This window comes from Ananas comosus, linkage group 13 (assembly GCF_001540865.1).
Source record: "Ananas comosus cultivar F153 linkage group 13, ASM154086v1, whole genome shotgun sequence".
NCBI lineage: Eukaryota > Viridiplantae > Streptophyta > Magnoliopsida > Poales > Bromeliaceae > Ananas > Ananas comosus.
Genome location: NC_033633.1, coordinates 8,963,429 through 8,980,733, shown reverse-complemented (window position 1 = coordinate 8,980,733; position 17,305 = coordinate 8,963,429). Strand labels below are relative to the sequence as shown.

The following is a 17,305-nucleotide window of genomic DNA, read 5'->3' as shown; positions in this document are numbered from 1 at the left end:
ACTTCGACAGGAGGGACGGGTGCGTTCACAGTCCCTAGTTAGAATGGGTCAGAGAGTGCATTTCTATATCTACAGAATAGTGGTTAGCGATAGTATAGTGGCATGTAGCTGTAGAGTTTTTTTGCAGAGCCTTCGCCCGCGGCTGCTGCTGTTGCTGATTCTGATCGTGGAAAGGAAGTCGCAAGCTAAATCCCTTCCCTGATTGTTGTGCTACAGGAGTACCTTCCATAAGTAGTTTTGAGGCTTTTTGTACATATGGTCTTGTTGTCTTGGTACTCGCTAGAGCGAGTGGTGCAGTAAACATTTTGTATATACTGAAACCTCTCGAGGTTTTTATTTATATATTCTATTTTCAGTTTAGCAGCTCTTTACCCTGTGGTTGTAGCTTGATTTTGTTTACAGGTATAGCTATCGCTTCGTATATAGAGAAAATTTTTATATATACGGCAGGTCTGTTGGGGAAAAACGTGTAATCCGGGGCGTGACATGAACCCTTTTTGTTATTATTGAAACCGATGAAGTGATTTTTCATACTCTTAAAACGGGCACCATTAAAATCCTTAGCTTAAGGATTGTAATACCATAAAAATTTAACATTCCTCCTAAAAATTATGGTGGGATCGGCCTCTCTCTATTTCTATAACTATTTTAGAACATTAAAGCTTCTAATGTATTTTTGAAATTCATTTGGGTACCCAAGACTCAAGTTCAAATCCTAGTTGATTCACATTTCTAGTTAAGTTTGTTTCTAAATGAAATAAACGAAGCGGGTAGCATGCTATCTATCTCTCAAAAAAAAGAAATTCATTTGGGTAGCGGTATAACAACTCGATTTAAATTGAATCATTTTATTTGATTCGATTTGGTTTCGCAAGGAATTCAATTGAGTCTACGAGCTTGTTAAATATTTATTTTAATTTGAATAAAAGTTTCTTTTCAATCCAAATAAGTTGAACCGAGCAGAATGAATTATTTTGATTCAGTTTGCTCTGCTTTATAATTCTAATTTAGTTGGATTTACTTAAAAATAAAAAAAAATAAAAAACCAAATCTAATAGAAATGACTAGTGCCTGCATTACAATTCACCCTAGCCTTCTTCGAAAGTGGTTGTCACCATAATTTTATAACATTAGGAACTGTTTGATTTCTAAAAAAAAAATGTGCGAAAAAGTATTTCAAGAAAAAAATTTCCCAAATTATTTTTTTTTCAATTTTCCTTCTGTTTGATTCCAAAAAAAAAAAATGTTAGCTTTTTTTGAAAAGTTTTTTTTTCAAATTTTATGAAAAACTAGCATCTCTTTTTCTAAAATCAAAAAAAATATTAATTTGCTATGAGATTTGGACAATTTTCAAAAAAACTAATTTCCTTTAAAGCCAAATAGGCGGAAAGTTTTTTTTTTTTTTTTTTGGGTGAGATAGGTAGCTCGCTACCCGCTTCGTTTATTTCATTTAGAAATAAACTTAGCTAGAAATGTAAATCAACTAGAATTCGAACTTGGGTCTCGGATACCAACCACCAAGTTCTTTCACACTTGTTTTAGGGACGGTCGGTAATAGGCGAAAAATTGAAAAAAAAATTTTCCATAAAAAAAATATTTTCTCTCAATTTTTTTTTTATTTAAATACTTTTCTGGCGAACCGAACCAAACACTCTTTTGGAGAATAGGAGACGGAAAGAAGTTTTAGTATTTTAGACCTCAAAAACTAGAAAAGTGAGTTGTTTTGACTTTTGATTCGCAATCTCAATCTAACTTTAACTAGAGCCAAAAATATATAAGACCCCCTCAAATATAGGCAATTTTTAAATAGTCCTCTTAACTGTTTTTATATTGAGACACTTCAACTTCTAATTTTTTGTAACAAACTAATTTTCGTCACAAATTAAGAATTTAATAAAATTTATTAATAATTTTAAAAACTTCAATCGTTTTTTTAGTGAATAAAATTAGGCGAATTAATAGTTATAATTAACGGAGTTATTAAATTTGACAAAATTCCAAGTTAGAAAAGTATTAAAACTCAAATATGTTCCAAAATTGAAGTTATCATATTTATCATTCTAAAATGCTTGATTGAATTTTAATTTTTAATTTAAGCTCAAATTAAAATTAAAATTTAAATTTATAAATATAATTTTTAAACTTAAATTTATTTTTTAATTTAAAAAATAAGCTTAAAAAAGTTAAATTTAATCTAAATAAATTTATTCCGTCAGGATTTAATTTCCAATCCGGCCTCCTAGGCTAGGCCGGATTGGAAAAAGGGGTAGTCGGGAGATTCTCATTTATCCGAAAATCAAAATCAGAATAAAAATCTGGCATATCAAATACGGACAAACGGATTTGTCCATTCCAGAAAAAAGTCAAATCAAACATATCTAAAAATTTTTAGATAGATAAATTTGATAACTTAAATTTTTTTTTTTTTTTTGAGAGATAGGTAGCACGCGCTTCGTTTATTTCATTTAGAAATAAACTTAGCTAGAAATATGAATCAATTAGGATTCGAACTTAGATCTCAGGTATTAACCACCAAACTCTTTGCCACTTGCTTTAGGGACGGTCGGTGATAACTTAAATTTTTAGGAATAGATTTAGAGAAATATACTTTACAGGGCCTGGTATTAAATTATTCCAAAATTTTACGAGGGAGGTAATCTCACCTCGGCTTTCCCGATCTCACGGTCCCCAGAACTGTTATAAACCCCACGTTGCATCTCTCTCGGGGACGGAACTCCAACAAGTGTTCCTCTCTCTTCCTCTCATGGCGCCCATGACAGCAGAGGCACTGTTCCCAACCTCAAATTTCAAATTTGTTAATCTCCAATTTTCACTCTTATTTATTATATTTCTTATAATTCTCAGTTGCTTAACAAGGCTCCGGCGATCTCGGAAGCCGAGAACGGCGCGGTGCGAAATGTGAAGACGCCCGCGACGGGGGCGGCGACGGTGAAGTGCAATCCGGTGCTGTCGGATCAGCAGAAGACGTCGATCCGGGGGACGGTGGCGGAGCTGCTGAAGAGCGCCGGCGCGGGGAAGCCGCTCGTGTCGCTCGGCGTCGGGGACGCCTCGGCATTCCCGTGCTTCCGGAAGGGGAGCGAGCTCTTCGCCGAGGCCGTCGCCGGCGCCGCCAGGTCGGGGCTCTTCGACTGCTACGCGCCGTCCTTCGGCTTCCCCTTTGCGCGCCGGTTAGTACTTTCATTTTAATTTATACAGTTTATACAGTTTATACAGTAGTTTAGTAGGTCAGAATTGTGCTTGCTTCTCAAACGTATCTACTTTTATATTTCAGTAGAAATACCTACCAACTAATCTAAACAGTATAACATATTGCTGTCAAAAATAAATATAATATTAAAATATTTTAGTCATAAATGAATCCATACTAATTATCTTTAAGCCTCCAATTTTGGGGACATGCATTTAGAGAGTGAGAGAGAGAGAGTACAGGTGTACTTTGGCACGTAGTGACCCCAAAAACGCAGGGCGTTAATCTAGGCCTCTCACATCTTAGCCCTTGCCGTGCCAAAACGGTGTTACAAACACACAAGCTAAGTAAAAGCCTTGGGCTCTCCAAAATTGGATACACTAAAATGGATTATTAGGAATACCACGTCAGAAATATTTATTAAAATTTAAATTAAATTTAATACGTGGCTAAGCATTTGAGTTTGGTTTATAAAAAAGTCGAGGAGCGAAAAATTGAGATTGATATGAATAAAAGTAATTTGTAAATTTGTTAGTGCTTCTTTTACCTGAATCGAACGAACAATTATGCATGTAAGTCTAACATGAAACATGTGGAACTGTAACTCTCATTAAGAACCCGTGTTTGACTTTGATATAGGTTGATATGAACGAAGCATCTTATAAATTGTACGATTTAGAAAAGAACAACATAGAATTATGTAATTGGATGTGTTACTGCATAGACTTCTTTATTCTTGTCACTATTGGTAAGCATTCACTGTACTGTGGCGTGATCTAGCTACGATGTTATCATCTTGAAAAAGTGTCTAATTTTTTTTAAAAAAAATTAAAGGCCCTCTGCACAGTAGCCTGTGGTTTAGGTACTTCAGCGTTCTAAGATTATCAAATAGGTTTACAAGTTTCCAATAATTATTGAATTCAGATGCAAATTTTACTAGAATGATTTGGCATAGTATGTTACAGATATATGTCTATGTCACAATTTAAGAATTTTCTTCTTAGTAGAGACATCAAAATTGGTAGTTCATTGAATTACTTATTCGATCTATATAATTGTACTTCACTGATTATAATTTACCAACTTAGTTTTTATAATTATTGTCATCTAAATTCAACCATTATCCTGATTTAAAATTATTTAGGTTAATGAGATGTAATATTTTTTTTTTTTTAGGGGGAAAGTATAAGTAGTATTTTTCTAGCTAATGTAGGGTTTCCGTCTTGCTTAGCATATATGTAGTACGCCGCCTGAATTGACAGTTTGTTGTCTTATCCAGAAGTCCTCGGCAGAGTTACTGCTATTCGTCTCCCATATTCAATTTTCACAAATTAGTAATAAAAATTTGGGAAAACTAAAGAAAAAAAACCCTGTGATTTCGTATTTTCTCACTTCGTCTCTCTGTGGTTTAAAATGTATCAATTTGTCCCTCCTGTGGTTTCTTTTTCTCTTTTTTTTCTTATTAATTTCATTATATTTTTTTCTTAAATCAGTAATAAAATTAAAATTAAAGGGTACTAAAGTTAATATTTGATAAATGTAGATGGGTATCTGAAGTTTTTTGGTATATAATTTAATGAAATATTAATGAAAAAGCTACCGAAAAGATAAAACGAAACCACAGGGGGGCAATTTGATACATTTTAAACCACAGGGGGGCAAAGTAAAAAAATACGAAACCACAGGGGGAGTTTTTAAAGTTTTCCCTAAAAATTATAAACTATTGATGATTTATACTGTGATGTCCCACTTTTTAGAAGGCTATCTGCTGTAGAACTATTTTAATACTATCATACTTTATGTTTTTAACGTTTTGAATCTAATCACCATCCAAAATATTATAGTCGGGTTGAAAAAGTTAGCACTATTATAGATATATCTTTTCTTTCTTTCTTTCTTTCTTTTTTTTTTTGAGAGATAGGTAGCACGCTACCCGCTTCGTTTATTTCATTTAGAAATAAACTTAGTTGAAAATATGAATCAACTAGGATTCGAACTTGGGTCTCAGGTACCAACCATCAAGCTCTTTGCCACTTGCTCTAGGGACGATCGGTTATAAGATATATCAAATTCTAAGAATGTCACATACAAATAAGAATGGTAATCTAGTTCGTTGTTCTCGAGATCGAATCGCTCGTTTAGTAAACGAGCCGAATACAAGCTGAATTTTTCAACTCGCTTAATAAACGAGCCGAATACAAGCTAGGTCGGCTTGTTCGTGCGTGTTCGGCTGGATAACAGCTCGAATATATCTAATTTATATTTATATATATAAATAAATAAATAGTGTAGAGCTACTATGCTATCGGAAGTACAAAGAGTTTTATGTTTTCGACTTTTTGACCCTTGGATCAAGAATTGTACAATTGGGATGATTGCAGTCCCCCTAAGGTTGAGTAGTACCCCTAGAGTTGAGTGGTCCCTACAGAGTAATAGTATTAATTCAAAGGTTAGAAATGATCAAAGGAGTTGATCTAAGGGCCAAAAAATCGAAAGCACCAGATCCTTTATACTTCTGATAGCATAGTAGCTCTACTCAAATAATTATATATATAATGCATATGTTTATTAGATTTTTAGATCAACCTAAGTATAAAGCCCAACTCAATTATAAAAAAAGATCATTTATATATAAAGTTTCAACTATTAGATAAAAGTCTAATGGTTAAAATTTTATAAATTTATTTTCTACATATATCATTTCTAATAAATTTGTTCATGAGATATCTCATTTTCAGCTCGTTAATAAATGAGCTGGTTCGTGTTCAGCTCGTTAATAAACGAGCCGAACACAAATTGTATTTTTCGACTCGATGTATTAATGAGCCAGCTTGAGTTTGGCTTGTTTATAGTCAGACCCAGCTCGCTCGTGCTCGGCTCATTGACATCCCTCCATACACAGTCTCATATCACTTATATTTGTCAATATATTAACAGCTATGAAAAATACTATTTGTGCGTTTTATATTAGAGTATACATCTTCCAATCAAAGATCAAAAAATTCACAAAAATATTTTTGTCTTTTAGTAAAAAAAATAAAAAATTTAATATGACAAGTGAGTAAATAAAAATCACATGAAGCCTAGAGTGTAAGTTTTAGACCTATAGTGATGTAGTATTGCTGGATGGCTATTTGGGAACATTTATGTATAAATCATATCATTTCCTGTGTCTTATAACCTTAACAACTTACTTTCAAACACTAGCCTGGAAATTGGATGATGCTACATTTACCAAGTTTGGTGTACTAAATAATTTTGCTTTCAATTTAGAGAGTTTGGAGTTAATTGTTCTCAAACTTTACAATTGTTAATTTTAAAATCAGAACATCTCAATGAACTGAGAAAAAAGATGGTTGGTTTGAGGTTTATTAACTGGTTCAATTCGTGATTCATATCTGATTCAATTGTTAATTATTGACTAGAAGTTGAACACTAGTTTATAAGCAACAAATTGGAATTTTCACAAGTTCAGTCATTTGCCTTAGAAATTACTATGACACTTTAATAGCTCCAAACCGGATGGGACCGAGATTGTGATTTGATACATAAGATATCACGGACTATAGTACGTAATAGTAACTAGATTTAGAACATTTTGGAGCAGGGGTTTGGACTCAAACGGATTATTAGTACTAATGAATCGGGTTATTACATATAGTATTTGGCTGTATGATGTGGACTTCACATCACTGGGTGATCTTAGACTGTGTATGATTGGGCTGACAAGGATCAGGTAAATGGAGACTGCGTGTGTGATTGAGCTGACAAGAACGTCAGGACCTAATGAGGACACCACTGATTGTTTGACTGGGCTGATTAGACCAGTGCTTTAGGCCCTTAGTGAATATTTAAATTAGAGTTAACAAGTTATTATTGCGAGCAGGTACCTAAACTAGAAGAGTGTGACACTCACAGAGTTGAAGCTTAATTACTAAGTGAGTTGTCTTGGAAGTAGGTATCTAATATGTGCTTGCGCATAAATAATTATTGTGTGTTTTGATAAAAATACATGACAAAGGCTAAATCCTTCTATGCAATGGGACTTCCAAATAATATTATAATCTTAGTCCGTCATGCCTCACCGTCCCTTTCCTAAACAGGTGAAAGAAGCATAACACGGTCGCGTGCCCCAGACCCGCAAAGTCAATTTTTTCTGTTCGTCCAAGGAGTCACAATTAGTACAATTCAAAAATATCCCAAATAGGAATAACATTCATAGACGGATCGCCATTATATCTTATCCTCGTCCTCAATTGGCTAATGGATAGATGTTTCTCTTGGCACGCATGAGTCACTTGAGTCTCATTTTGCATATTTATCCTCTGAGCATGCGTCTTGTTCCATCTTTTCTTGGTGCTTATCCTCGTATGAATAATTAATTGCATCCACGTCCATCCTACTTCCGTACTCTCTATCCACTTAATTAGCATACGCATTTGTTTTTAGTTACCTAATTTTTGTCACGTTTGTATTCATGTTCCTGTGTCTATAGTTTACTTAAAATTGTATGCAATACATACGACCAAAATTGTTAAATAATTAATCCCTTCGATTGAAGAGAAGAGCTTAGAAAATTATTTGATATCGATTAAGTAGTTTTGCTGCTAAAATTTAAAATTTAGATGCCTATTGAAAGAGAGTAAAGTTAAAGGGATATACATATGGTAGCGTTTGGTTCGGGAACACGTGAACAAGGCTCTTGTTCTCCATTTTGTTTCCAAACGCTGTATTTAGTACTCGAGAACAGTAGTTTTCGGATTTCTGGAATAAGCCGGTATAAGGCTGCAACTGTTGTTCCATTTTTTTCCTGGAACAAGCTTGTTCCCATGTGAGAATAAGGTTAATTAAAGTCTAAAAATAATTTTAATTATGGTATTAAATAATTAATTAATTTAATTAATATATTTAAATCATTATTTATTACTTAAATACTAAAATAATTTATTAATTTATTATTTATAATTATTAATTAAATTATTATTATTTATAATTGTTAATAATTACTTTATTTATTTATTTATTAATTAATTAATTATTAATTAATTAATAATTAATTTATTAATTTATAATTAACTAATTTATCATTAATTTATTCTTAATTAATTAATTTATTATTTCATTAATTATTTAATTTACTTTAATTAATTTATTTAATTTATTATTGTTTATAATTATTAATAATTATTTAATTACTTAATTTAATATTAATTAATTTGTAATTTATAATTATTAATAGTTTATTATTATAAATTAATTTATTATTCTTCATAATTATTAATAACTAATTGATAAATAATTTTATTATTAATTAATTAATTTATAATTTATTATTAGTAATAATTTATTATTTATAATTATTAATAATTTATTATTTATTTTATTATTATTTATTTATTTATTTATAATTGTTAATAATTTATTATTTAAAATTATTATTAATTTATTATTTATATTATAGTATCTAATTAATTTATTATTAATAATTTATTATTAATTAATTAATTTATCATTATTAATTATTAATAATTTACTATTTATAATTATTAATATTAATTTATTATTATTAAGTAATATTTTGATATTAATTAATTAGATAAAATAATTTTAATTTAAAATTATGACTCTTATTCCCTTTGTTACAATCTAACCATCCAAACACTATTTACCTTATTCCTACAAACAACCCAATTTTTATCCAAATGCAAAATTGGTCTAGTTCCTACTTATATCTGTACTTCTACCTATGTCTAGAATAAACAGTTCTTATTTATACCCGAACCAAACGTAGCCAATAGAGTCCGACTATGGTGCTTTTAAAAGCACCAAACACTAGTATTGTAACTTTCTGTTGTTAGATCTACCTCTTTGATTATTTTCATCCGTTAGATCATACTATTCAACCAACCACTCACTCGACCAAAGGGGACCGTTATCATCCTAACTACACATCCTTTAATCTAAAGGCCGAAAACCTACAAGCACCAATGACTTGGTACTTTTAAAAGTATAGGAGCTCAATTCTATATGAGTCCGACTATGATGCTTTTAAAAGCACCAAGCATTAGTGCGTATAAGTTTTCTGTCGTTAGATCTATTTCTTTGATTATTTTTATCCGTTAAATCATACTATTCAACAAACCACTCACTCCATCATAGGGGACCACTATTAATTATCCTAACCGCACATCCCTTAATCTAAGAGCCGAAAACCTACAAGTACTAATAACTTGGTACTTTTAGAAGTATAAGAGCTCAATTCTATATTTGTCCGACTACAGTGCTTTTAAATACATCAAGTACTAGTTTTTATAAGTTTTCTATCGTTAGATCTACCCCTTTGATTATTTTCACCCGTTAGATCATACAATTCAACCAACTACCCACTCAACCACAGGGGACTACTATCATCCTAACCACATATCATTTAATCTAAAGGCCGAAAATCTACAAGCATCAATGACTTAGTATTTTTAAAAATATAGAAGCCGACTATAGTGCTTTTAAAAGCACCACGCCCTAACGCTTGTAAGTTTTCTGTCATTATGATTGTAGAACCTTTCATACTCATAAACATTTTTGATGATGGAGCTTCTAAATCGATGATCCACATTTTTAAATATGATGTAGAGTATTTGAAATTTATAGAAAATAAATTTTGTAAATATTTGAAATTATAATAAAATCAATCAAGCAGGTAGAAAAATGAACGATAAAAATCGAAGAATCTCCTAAAAATAAAAGATCAGGTTTTTCAATTTAAGATCAAAATTATTGATTTTTATCTAAATAATGAATAGAATTTCTATGAAAAGTTCAACCAATTTTGATTTTTTTATACTGTTAAATTAGCAGTATCTCATACATGCAGTTAAAAATTATCAATTTTAAGATCTTTTAATTGTAAGGTAAATAATATCGAAAAATTATGAAATTTGATTTCTAGAAATTTCAAATGATCTAAATAATGTTTAACGGTATGAATTGTTGATTCAGAAGCTTTATCATCGAAAATGACTTATGAGTGCAAATGCGATTGTACTTATAAGAATATAGTAGCTGGACTACCATAGGCGCTTGTAAAAGCACCAAGCACTTGATGCTTGTAAATTTTTTACCGTTAGATCTACCCTTTTGATCATTTCCATCCGTTAGATTATACTATTGAACCAACCACATCCACTTAACCCTAGGGGTCCCACATCATCCTAACCGCACATCTCTTAATCCAATGGTCAAAAATCTACAAGCACCAATAACTTGGTACTTTTAAAAGCATAAGAGCCCAATTATATATATATATATATATAGAATTAGGCTGGAATACTATTAATAGTAAAACGCTCTTTTTGCTATCAAGTTTTTAATCCTTGGATGAAAAATTGTAGGGTCAGAATGATATTAGTCAGTTAGAGTTAAGTGGTCCCCCTAGGGTTGAGTGGTCCCCACTGGGTTATAGTATTTAATCCAATGGTTAGAAATAATGAAAAGAGTTGATCCAAAGGCTAAAAAACTGGTAGCAACAATGGGATTTTGCTACTAATAGTAGCCCAGTCCAACTCTCTCTCTCTCTCTCTCTCTCTTTCTCTCTCTCTCTCTCTCTCTCTCTCTCTCTCTCTCTCTCTCTCTCTCTCTATATATATATATATATATATATATATATATATATATATATATATAAGGAATTATGTTACTATACTATCGATAGTATCAAGTGTTTGGTGCTATCGAGATTTTGACCGTTGGATTAAGGGATGTACAGTTAGGATGACAGTGGTCCCCGGTTAGTTGAATAATATAATCTAACGGATGAAAATAATCAATGGATAGATCCAACGACAGAATATTCGATAGTATTTAGAGTTTGATACTATCGATAATATAGTAGCCGAACTCTATATATAAGACAAGATAAATGTTGCTTTACTTGTCGTGTGACTAGCGAAGATTTGTTTCTATTGGATAGAAATTGTGTCCATCATATATCTCAGATGCAATGTATGAATAGCATATCTCTATTTTTAGACTTTAGTTAAGTCGACCAGAAGTGCATCAGTACCCACCCTCTCCAAAATTGGATTTTGGGACCATCTCGATACCCTCTAGAACTCCTTTAGATAGTTAGGCCAGAGTGTGGGGTTTAAAATATTGTTGTGTACAAGAATCCTCTTAAATGCATATAAATTGTGCCCCACTCAAGTTCCATCGTTTTCTCTCTCTCTCTCAAAAAAGAAAAGTTTTATTTAATCTTTTACAATTCTTTTTGGGCTCCTTTAAAAATTTATCATTAAATAAAATAGCAAGACAACATAAGAAAATGTAATGAAGTGCTAATCTTTATGAATCATAGAGTGATCAGATATATTATGTTGTTAATCTATATAACTTTCACTTTATTGCTCTTTAGTTTATATTTTGTGTCTAAATTTTACGATAAAATAAAACCAAGATCACATAATGGTAATATATTGTTTTCCAAATTATAAGGCAACGAAATAAGAAAATGCTAAACTAAAGTGAAATTAATTAAAATTTTCTTTTATAAGTTCACTATAAGAAAACTGATTTTTTATAGTGAATAAAATAGCTAAAAAATATAAAAGTTCGTCACAATTTTTCTTTTATTTTTGTGGCGAAAATTATTTTGCTGTATATTTATCAGAAAATAAGTTACCACTAAAGTCATCTATACATTTTAATGGCTAAATTTAAATATTGCTATTGAAACAAAGCATTTTTTTTTTGCCGTTTTAAAGGATTCTCGAAGATTAAATACAATAACAATAATTTAAAATACAATAACATTTTTTTTTTTGCCGTTTTAGAAATTCTGACTAAATACAATAACAATAATTTAAAATAAATATAATACTATGATAAATGCAAAATATTTGTACAAAATAGTTGCTTTATTAGTGGTCATAAATAGTTTTTCTCCAAAGATTGGTTACTTTGTAGTGAGTTTGCCAAACCAATTGGGTTTACAGCTCCGAATGCAAACGGATCCGGGTTGGTGGAACTCCTGTCCTGATCCGTTCCGAATGAGGCAGTAAATAAAAAGAAAAAATAAACGAATTCGAAGTAGGAAATGGGTGATTTTTATGATCCGTGCCAAATTTGGGGGGAGGAAATGAGAAAAATTTTAATCCGCTCAGAATCCGTTCCGAATCTATTCCGAAAATTATTTATATTTTTAAAAAATACCTCTAAAAATAATATATTTACAGAAAAGTTCAAAATACAAATAAATTGGTGCTATCATTTCTTATATATTTAAAACTTTTGAATTTTGCTTGAATGGTGATCGTTGTTTTTGATTCTTATAATTGATGTTGTTAATTATATATATAGTTTGGTAATATTATTTATTATTATTAAAAATATTATTAAGTTATATTTTATAAAATATTTAATAATAATATTATAAATTTGTAAAATAAAGTATTTAGGTTATGCGGCGGCATAAATTATTATTATAGAATATATTTTTTAATCCACGGTGAATTCAGAGATGAAGCGAAATTTTAGTACCATTCGGATCCGTGATGTGGCCGTACAAACGTTAGGTGTAATATACCAGATGGTGGGCCCACGGCGAGATTTGGTCGGATCTGATCTCGTCCACGTGGCAGCAAATCAGCCCTGTTTGATATTTAGTTTTTTTTTTTTTTTTTTTTCCTCTATTTATTTTTTGTTTGTTTTTCGAACGCGACCTTCGAATAATCTGTGTCGACACCGCAGCAGAGAGAAACAACGCTGGGGGTGTGAGTCCGAACCGCGACAGTTTTGTTTCTTTTTTTCAACTATTTGAAAATTACGTGTGTGGTTTGTATTCCTTTCCCGAAACTTCTGCACTAGTTTCGTGGTGAACGGAGTTGGTTTTTGTTTTGACTTCTACTTTTTTTTTAATGGTTTTTTTTTTTTGGCATTTGGCATTTTCAAAAAAATTATTTTTATAAATAATTTTTTTAAATTTATAATTGTTATTTTGATTTAATTCCTGCCACGCAGACGGCACGTAAGTGCCACTCGAGCAAGGATGGAGGTGCTGGAATAAATTAAATACGATAATTTAGTTATCGTATCTAAACACGGTGAATGGTTAACCGTGTATTGTGAAAAAATATAAGTATTGAAAAAAAATATATAAGAGAAATATAAATATGGAATACGGAGAATTATTCACCGTGTTCAAAATACGATAAATGGTTCACCGTATTCAACTTAAGACTTCTTCCCAGCCAGCTTACGTGGTGCTGATGTGGCGCCTGCGTGACGGGAATATGATCAAAATTGTAATTATAAATATTTTATATAATTTTTAAAAATTTAAAATATATTTAATATTGTCCTGCTTGGCTAAAATATTCTCGTTGATTTTCAAAAATAAGACTTTTCAGCTGAAAACTAATTTTAGGATTTGGAGCATTTGATTAGAAAGAAAGTAAAAGTGATTTTACAGTTATTATTTTTGATTTGTATGAAAAAAAAACTTTATTTTATTTTTTTTGCTTTCTTTTTGTTTGGAACAATTGTTTATATATCTCTGAAAAGTTCTCGACTTTTTTATTTATAGTTCATAGAAGGCTAATATTAAAAATATCTTTTTAACGTTTCAAATTATTTCAATTATATCCTAAAGCTAAATTTTGTTAGTGAACTATTACGAATAATCATTATCTCTGTAAAATTACTATTTTGTTTTTTTAAATATATTCTACTACTGCCACCAACTTTTCTTATTTACTATTAAGCTACGGGCAAAAGAAGTATTTTGATATTTTATCTTTTCAAATATATTCTTTTAGCGTCACCAACTTTTTTTATTTTCCTTTAAGTTAGAGACCAAAGAGATATTTTGACTCTTTTGAGTTTGGAAGAAATTTAACCCGAGATGATTTAATGGTACTAACACACGAAGAAATATACGAGAATCATATTTGAAATAAAAAAAGAAAAAAATTCAAATACCGCTATCGTGGTTTCGCACTTTCTCACTTTAGTATTCTGTGGTTTAAAATGTATCACTTTCGTACCCTGTGGTTTTATTTTTCTCTTTTTGTTATTTATTCTACTAATTTTTTCCGTTAAATCAGTGACGAAGTTAAAACTAAAAGGTACTAAAGTGAATATTTGATAAACTAGATAAACTATGAGTGGGGTATCAAAAGTTTTTTGATGAAAAATTAACTGAAGGACTGACGAAAAGAAAAAAAATAAAACCATAGAATACTAAATTAGTAATCTTAAATCACAGGCTACTAAAGTGAGAAAGTACGAAACCACAAGGATGGTAAGTTTACCATAAAAAAAAAAGAAGGTATATAAAATATTTTAAAAAATTTGAATAATATATTAATATTATTTATTGGTAGTGAAAAATGAGATAGAAATACTTCCTACATGTTGGAGGTGAGATCACCCCCTATTAAAACTTGATATATGTAAGAATGAATATTCATATTTAATAATAATAACTATAATAATATGAAGCAATTAACCATATAAAGATGATTTGACTTATTGCTTATAACATTCCAATTTTGTCACAGTCATTTATTTGGCTTCTTTTTAAGTTCAACTACTCCAATTGTTCATAAAGCATAATTTAGAAAAGCATAAAGATGGACAAATAATGGACACAAGATCTCTATAATCTTTCTAATTCTCATATCACAAGTTATCTATTTTATCAATTTAATATATGAAAAGTATGAATATATGTAATACATTATTAAAAGAAAAGAATAAATATTAAAAACTTACAAACATAAATAGTCGGCATATAATATATCAACAAAATAATGTGTGAGTTGTCAAAATAAAATATCAACTATTTAATATCCAATTTTTTGGACAGCTTCTAGTGAAACCATAACCCAAAAGTAAATAGATACAAAAAATTGCAAACTATAAAGTAGTATTATCTATACTATGCGCCATTATATCCAAAACCATCCAATTCCAAAAGCCAAATAGTATACTAAATAGTTTTTCATATTTAGCAACTAGATCAAAATTACTTTTAGAAATTGATCTTTAAAGTGTTTTAACCATTCAACTCGCGTCTCTATCTACGAACTAAAAAATATTTTCCAACTATTTCATTTCTTAGGAAATACTCATATGCAACAGTACCTACGTGCTCGGAAATATTTCACGACTTTATAGAGCTTCATATCTCCTTTCTGTACATTATCTACGCATCCTTTATTGAATCTGCTAAATTTTCAATCTTTTTCACTAATAACATAAATTCTGAATTTGAATGTTTTTATTTCTTAGCTTTTGAGGTTGTAGCTATGCTAGACTTGGTCACCGGGCATGTATTTTGTCATTTTACGTTATTGAAAAGAGATTGTTCATAAAAAATGCTTGCTCTCATCCAAATAGAAATCTTCCAGGCCAACGTCATCACCATCATCATTGTTCTCTTCTTTACCAAGATTGACACTATTTGAATCATTCAATGCAAATTCTCCGATTGTTTGATCATCTCCGCATATGATTGCTAGCTCATCATAGTGCTGAACAGTACAATTTAGATACTATACATCTTTGGAATGAGTCTATAAAAATTACAAAAAATAATTATATAATTTTGAGGCTTAAAATCAAAAGTTTTAATTTGGAGTTTCTAATTTACAACACAAAAAAAGTTACTAGATAGTGTAGTCTATCCTGCACCTCTGTGTTAAGATATATCATGTGAAACTTGTAGATTATATATTTGGATGAATAAATTTTTGTTTAGACATATATTTCATTCATGCCTTGTTTGGACATTAGAATAAGTTATTTGGAAATAATTTAAGCTATTCAAAGAATTTCCTATGCGATTGCAAAATAGGAACTTGATTTTTAGCTCTTCAAAAGATCTTGACATTCATAATTTAATAAAATAATATATTTCGTTTTGAAGTAGTTTATTTTATTTTGTGTTTACAAACAGGCATAACATATTCACACATCTTTTATATTTGTTTAAGAGGCTTGTTATATATATATATAACTCCTGATATGCTATATACTTTTTTTTGTGGGGGGATGAATTTAGCAAAAAATGAACTAACTAGGCTTTAAACTGGAGTCATCAAGTACTAGCTATCAATCCCTCTAACACTTGTGTTATGGACGGTTGGTAAGAGACTTGTAGTAGTTGTAGATAGAGAGTATGATTATATATATATGCCTAGAAAGGCATACTGTATGTAATTTTTTAATTTTTTTTTTTTGGATAAGATAGGTGGAATATATTATCCTATCAAATTATGGTTTTCAAAGTCTTCCAACAAGCTAAAATCAAGCAGTTACTTTACCGTCACAAAAGAAATTGCTCATAAAGGATTAGTTATTATTGAAAATTTATTCAAACATTGAAACAAAGTTGTAGGGAAGATTATGCTTAGCCCAAAGCCCATAGGGCCTAAAGATATAACATTGGGTCCACTACAAGACCTTTTCGCAACTCTTTAAAAGCCACTACTAAGTACTAATTACCTCTAAAAATTCAAATCCAATTTCATAAATAACGTGTTAGGCTATATTTAAATTTGAAATATTAAATGTTAAATTTCAAATTTCAAAATTTAATTTTAAATTTAGATTTGTAATTCAAATATTAAAATTTTAATTCTTATTGAGATCTTAAATTTAAAATTTAAAATTCAAAATTCAAAATTATTAATTACAAATCGATTTTTTTTGCTAAGTAATTTTATAAAATCATTTTAAAAAAAATTGCTTCACTATTAAAGTTATGCTTAGCCAAACGCTCTACAACTTCTAACAAAAATTATTTCTTCAAACTAAAATCAATTAGTAGAACCTATTTTTTCCGACAAGCGTTGAGGTGTCTAGTTAAGGATGTCAATGAGTCGGATTCAAGATGGATTTTCAAAACCCAAACCCGAACCCAACTCCAAACCTGAAATCTGACCTCGAATCTGAATCCGACGGATTTTAAAAATTCATATCCAAACCCGAATCGGACCAAAAATTCGAAGCCCAAATCCGAATCCGAATCCGAAATAATTATTTGTCTTTTCAATATTTCAAAATATATTACATTAAATTTAAATTTTTTAAAATACAAAT

The 17,305-nt window shown here is 30.2% G+C and overlaps 1 protein-coding gene across 2 annotated transcripts in view; it reads left to right on the top strand.

The window, feature by feature from the left end:
• The window catches only part of LOC109719744 (probable aminotransferase TAT2), a 29,597-nt gene continuing 15,008 nt past the window's right edge, over window positions 2,717-17,305 (top strand). For both annotated transcript variants that reach the window (XM_020246551.1, XM_020246552.1), the window contains exons 1-2: window positions 2,717-2,785; window positions 2,866-3,188. In XM_020246551.1, the coding sequence (XP_020102140.1) occupies window positions 2,765-2,785; window positions 2,866-3,188 (344 nt within the window). In that variant the 5' untranslated portion in view covers window positions 2,717-2,764. The remainder of the gene's footprint in view (window positions 2,786-2,865; window positions 3,189-17,305) is intronic.